At 47.4% G+C, this 4,733-nt stretch overlaps 1 protein-coding gene across 6 annotated transcripts in view; it reads left to right on the top strand.

Annotated features, from left to right (window-relative positions):
- Positions 1–162: 162 nt before the first annotated feature.
- TMEM216 (transmembrane protein 216) overlaps positions 163–4,733 on the top strand; it is a 6,945-nt gene continuing 2,374 nt past the window's right edge. Inside the window, exons 1-4 of one of the 6 annotated variants that reach the window (XM_017519848.2) lie at positions 392–460; positions 558–691; positions 999–1,100; positions 1,650–1,742. In XM_017519848.2, the coding sequence (XP_017375337.1) occupies positions 1,085–1,100; positions 1,650–1,742 (109 nt within the window). In that variant the 5' untranslated portion in view covers positions 392–460; positions 558–691; positions 999–1,084. Of the gene's footprint in view, positions 475–557; positions 692–998; positions 1,101–1,649; positions 1,743–4,733 lie in introns of all 6 variants that reach the window. The other 5 variants (XM_017519849.2, XM_017519847.2, XM_017519850.2 and 2 more) reach the window with 5 other exon arrangements.

Below are 4,733 nucleotides of genomic sequence, written 5' to 3'. Positions count from 1 at the left end.
AAAAAAAAAAAAAAAAAAAAAAAAAAGAAAAAAACCAATGCTACCCCCCACCCCGCATTTGGAAAGATCCGTCGCGCACACCGTTTCCTATGAAAAAAGGGAATGGTGGGTCTAGGACTTATTTGCCAATCTCCTGGTCACATTGTCACAACTGGCCACTTCCGCCCAACGCCCGGTAGCCCGAGAGCCTCTGGGGTCCTCCCCCACACCCCCGAGGTCCTGCAGACGACGGCGTCGTGGGCGGCCACCGTCTTGGGTCTGGAACGGGGACAATGAGCGATAGCCACTCGGCGCCAGGCCCGGGCTCTTCCCGCCCGGGTGGGGCACAGAGCGCCGCGGGCGGTCGAGGAGCCCGGAAGCCCAGGCCGCTCCGTCCCCGTTTCCGGCAGCGCCTCGCTGCTCCTGGAGCCGCCGTGGCAGCGTACGCAGTTTCCATGGGGACTGAAGATGGCGCCCCGAGGTGAGGTTCCGGAGGTGTGTGAGTCGCTGGTCCCTTTCCCTTGGCCCCTCCCTCCCACCTCTGTCCCAGAGCTTGACCTAAACCCTCCTTTCTCTAGCGTTAGGGACTTGGCGCCTCCCTGGTCCAAAGCGGGCTTCCGCGGCCCCGCCCAGCCTGGGTACCTGAAGGTCTCCGGGTGCGGGGCTCAGATAGCTACACATCCTCGGCTGGGCCTCTTCTAGGCTGGCTCAGGTACGAATATGTGGGTCTCCGCGCCCCAACTTCCCCTCCCAAATAGTGACAGGGAGAGATCTTTGAGATGTCTGTCAGCTGCGAGTTACCTCTTGACTTGTACCCCTGAAGCCGAAGAGGGAAGCCCCCTCCACACTCACCCCCGTACCCTCGCCCCCCTCATTATCAGCAACCAGATGTGCCCCTAAGTGGCCGGTCCCATGAGTCCGCTGCCCCTAGTTTTCCCCAAGGTAGATACCAACCCATTCGAGGAGCCGAGAGGGAGCCGCCCTCCTGCCCATCCCACTTCTCTGTGCTCCTTTTTCAGGGAAACGGTTGTCCTCGACCCCCCTGGAAATCCTATTCTTTCTGAACGGGTGGTATAATGCTACCTATTTCCTGCTGGAACTTTTCATGTTTCTGTATAAAGGTAAGGAAGGCTTGGGGCTTGGACGACAGCATCCTTCCCCCACTTCAGCTCAGAGCCATCTCCTGCCAAGAACCTTATTTTCTGCTCTTCTTTGCCCTCTGCAGTTCTTTGTCGCTGCAAGGCAGGCCTCCTCAACAGATGGCTTATTTGAGTATGATTCCACAGGCAGCCCCTCAGCAAGAATTTCTTGAGTTTGGGAAATGGGGGCTTTTCCGTTCTGACTCCGCCCACATTGCCGCTCTTTGCCGAGCTCCGCTGTAAGCCCGTTGGTGACGCTCAGAAACTGTTAAGTGGCCTGTGTACCCCTGTACATCCAATCATTTTGGAGAGTGGAGTCCCCAGAGACTTTCGGAGTTAGGGGTAAAACGCGGTAATAATGAACCGGAGTTGCACTGTGAGTTTGTGTATCCCGCAACTGTAATAATGCCCACCTCCTACCAGCTAGTTCATGGAAAGCTGAGACAGATGTCCTCTTTCTTCCCAGGTGTGTGGCAGTTCTTGTGGGTGCCGTTATCTGTTGTTTGCAAACTCTGGCTTTTGTATTGGCAGGTCTCCTGCTACCATATCCAACAGCTAACCTAGCACTGGATGTGGTGATGCTCCTCCTTTACCTTGGAATTGAAGTAATTCGCCTGTTTTTTGGTGAGTGCTGTCCAGAGAATATTTCCACTCCTTATGAGACAAGCTGTATCTGTAACTTGATTAACAAGAAAAGTACATAACCTAGGTTAACCATCAAAGATTGGATCTGGTGGTATATCCCTTTACTCCCTCTCTGAAGTTTCAAGTTGCTGCTTCTTATATTGGGTCAACATTTACCTGTTCATTGCTCTGTAAGGCTACAGATGGTCAATAGCATGGGATATTAGATGATTCCTTTTCAGCCGCCTAACTGCAAGAAGAGTACCTGGTTCCTCTCACTAGTTTTCTTGGGGAATAGGTTCAGTTATAACTCCATTGCAGGGGAGGCAGTATATCCTTCACAGATCAGTCCTAAGATCCCTGACAATTCTCTGAATAAGGATCTCTTGTAGAATTTTATTTTTTTTAATTGGAGTTTTGTTCTGTTGCCAAGCTGGAGTGAAGTGGCATGATTTCGGCTCACTGTAACCTCTGCCTCCCCAGTTCAAGTGATTCTCCTACCTCAGCCTCCTAAGTAGCTGGGACTATTTAGTAGGTGCGCGCCACCACACCCGGCTAATTTTTGTATTTTTAGTAGAGATGGAGTTTCACCATGTTGGTCAGGCTGGTTGTGAACTCCTGACCCCATGATCCCCCTGGCTTGGCCTCGCAAAATGCTGGGATTACAGGCCTGAGCCACCTTGCCAGGCCTGATTTGTTTGTTACAGGTCTTCATTTTTGTTTTTGTTTTTTGCTTGTTTATTTAAGTTTCTTTTTTTTTTTTTGAGACGGAGTTTCACTTTTGTTTTGCAGGCTGGAGTGTAATGGCATGATCTTGGCTTCCTGCAACCTCTGCCTCCCAGGTTCAAGCGACTCTCCTGCCTCAGCCTCTTGAGTAGCTGGGATTACAGGCATGCGTCACCATGCCTGGCTAATTTTGTATTTTTAGTAGAGATGGGGTTTCTCCATGTTGGCCAGGCTGGCCTCAAACTCATGACCTCAGGTGATCCGCCCACCTTGGCCTCCCAAAGTGCTGGAATTACAGGCGTGAGCCACCACGCCCAGCCAGGATTTTTTTTTTTTTAACATTTATTTATTTGAGACAGAGTCTCACTCTGTCTCCTAGGCTGGAGTACAGTGGTGCGATTACAGCTCACAGCAGCCTTGAAGCCCTGGGCTCAAGCAGTCCTCCCACTTCAGCCCTGAGTAGCACAGGCGTGTGACACCATGCCTGGCTAATTTTGAATTTTTTGTAGAGACAGTGTCTTACCTCGTTGCCCAGGCTGGTCTTAAATTCCTGGCCTCAAGCAATCCTCCCACCTTGGCCTTGCCAAGGTGCTAGGATTACAGGCATGAGCCAACATTCCTGGCCTGTAGGACAAGTTTTATAACCCCAGAAATACAGAGCAAAACCCTTATTTGTTAGAATATGTCATCCCTGAAATCAAAGTTAAAGCAGAAACTTAAGAACAAAATACTTGCAACATATATAAGAAAGGATAAAAGAAGGCTCACATAAGTCACTAAGGAAAAGACAAAATAACTTAAAAAAATTGGCAGGGCACGGTGGCTCATGCCTGTAATCCCAGCACTTTGGGAGGCTGGGGCAGGTGGATCATTTGAGGTAAAGAGTTCGAGACCAGCTTGACCAACATGGTAAAAATACAAAAATACAGTCTCTACTAAAAATACAAAAATTAGCCAGGTGTGGGTGGCAGGCGCCTGTAATCCTAGCTACTTGGGAGGCTGAGTCAGGAGAATTGCTTGAACCAGGAGATGGAGGTTGCAGTGAGCCAAGATTATCCACTGCACTCCAGCCTGGGCGACAAAGTGAGACTCAAAAACAAAAAAATTGGTAAGGGACATTAATAGGTAGTTCATGTAAAAATTATTACAGAGAACCAGCAAAACTTGACAAGATGCTCAAACTCACTAATAAAAATCAAACTGAAACAAAGTAACATTTTTCACCCATCAGACTGGCAAAGGTAAAGATTGACAACACCCAGTTATGAGTGTGGGGAACAGATTATTATACACTTTTGTGGTAATCTAGCTTAGTACAACTCTTTTTGGTAGTAGTTATTACCATATAAAATATGTAGTCTTAGCCCCAACAATCTCACTTCTAAAAAAAAAAAAAAAAAACTTCCACAGATATGCAGAGATAGCTATATGAGAATGTTTATTGCCAAAACTTTGGTAACATCAGAACACTATAAGCAACCTAAACACTTGTTGTCCATACAGGATTGTTAAATAAGTTACAGCACTGATTCAATGGAATTGTTTATAACCATTAAAAAAGAACAGTTAAGGCCAGGTACAGTGACTCATGCCTGTAATCAGAACTTCGGGAGACTGAGACAGGAAGATTGCTTAAGGCCAGGAGTTTAAGACCAGTCTAGGAAACATAGTGAGACAAAAAATAAAATTAAAGAAAATTGGCTGGGTGTAGTGGCTCACGCCTGTAATCCCAGCACTTTGGGAGGCCGAGACAGGCAGACTGCCTGAGGTCAGGAGTTCGTGACCAGCCTGGAACAACATGGTGAAACCTGGTCTCTACTAAAAAATACTAAAACTAGCTGGGCACGGTGGTAGGTGCCCGTAATTCCAGCTACTTAGGAGGCTGAGGCAGGAGAATTGCTTGAACCCAGGAGGTGGACGTTGCAGTGAGCTCAGATCGCGTCATTGCACTCCAGCCTGAGTGACGAGAATCCCTTGAGCCTGCAGTGAGCTATGACGATGCAGCTGCACTCCAGCCTGGGTGACAGAATGAAACACTGCCTAAAAAGAAAGAAAAAATTCAGGTAGCTGTGTGTGTATGGAAAAATGTCTGTGGGGAAAAATAAGTTGCAAAACAGGATGTAGAGTATGCTTCTATTTTTATAATAATAAATAGTAATATGTGAATATATACTTATAAAAAATCTGAAACAATACACATCATTAATAATAATCTTCAGGGTGTAGGGACATGGAAGCCTTTCATTTTCTTTTTTTTTTTTTTTT

This window comes from Cebus imitator, unplaced genomic scaffold, assembly GCF_001604975.1.
Source record: "Cebus imitator isolate Cc_AM_T3 unplaced genomic scaffold, Cebus_imitator-1.0 Scaffold779, whole genome shotgun sequence".
NCBI lineage: Eukaryota > Metazoa > Chordata > Mammalia > Primates > Cebidae > Cebus > Cebus imitator.
This window is presented reverse-complemented; position numbering and strand designations above follow the sequence as displayed.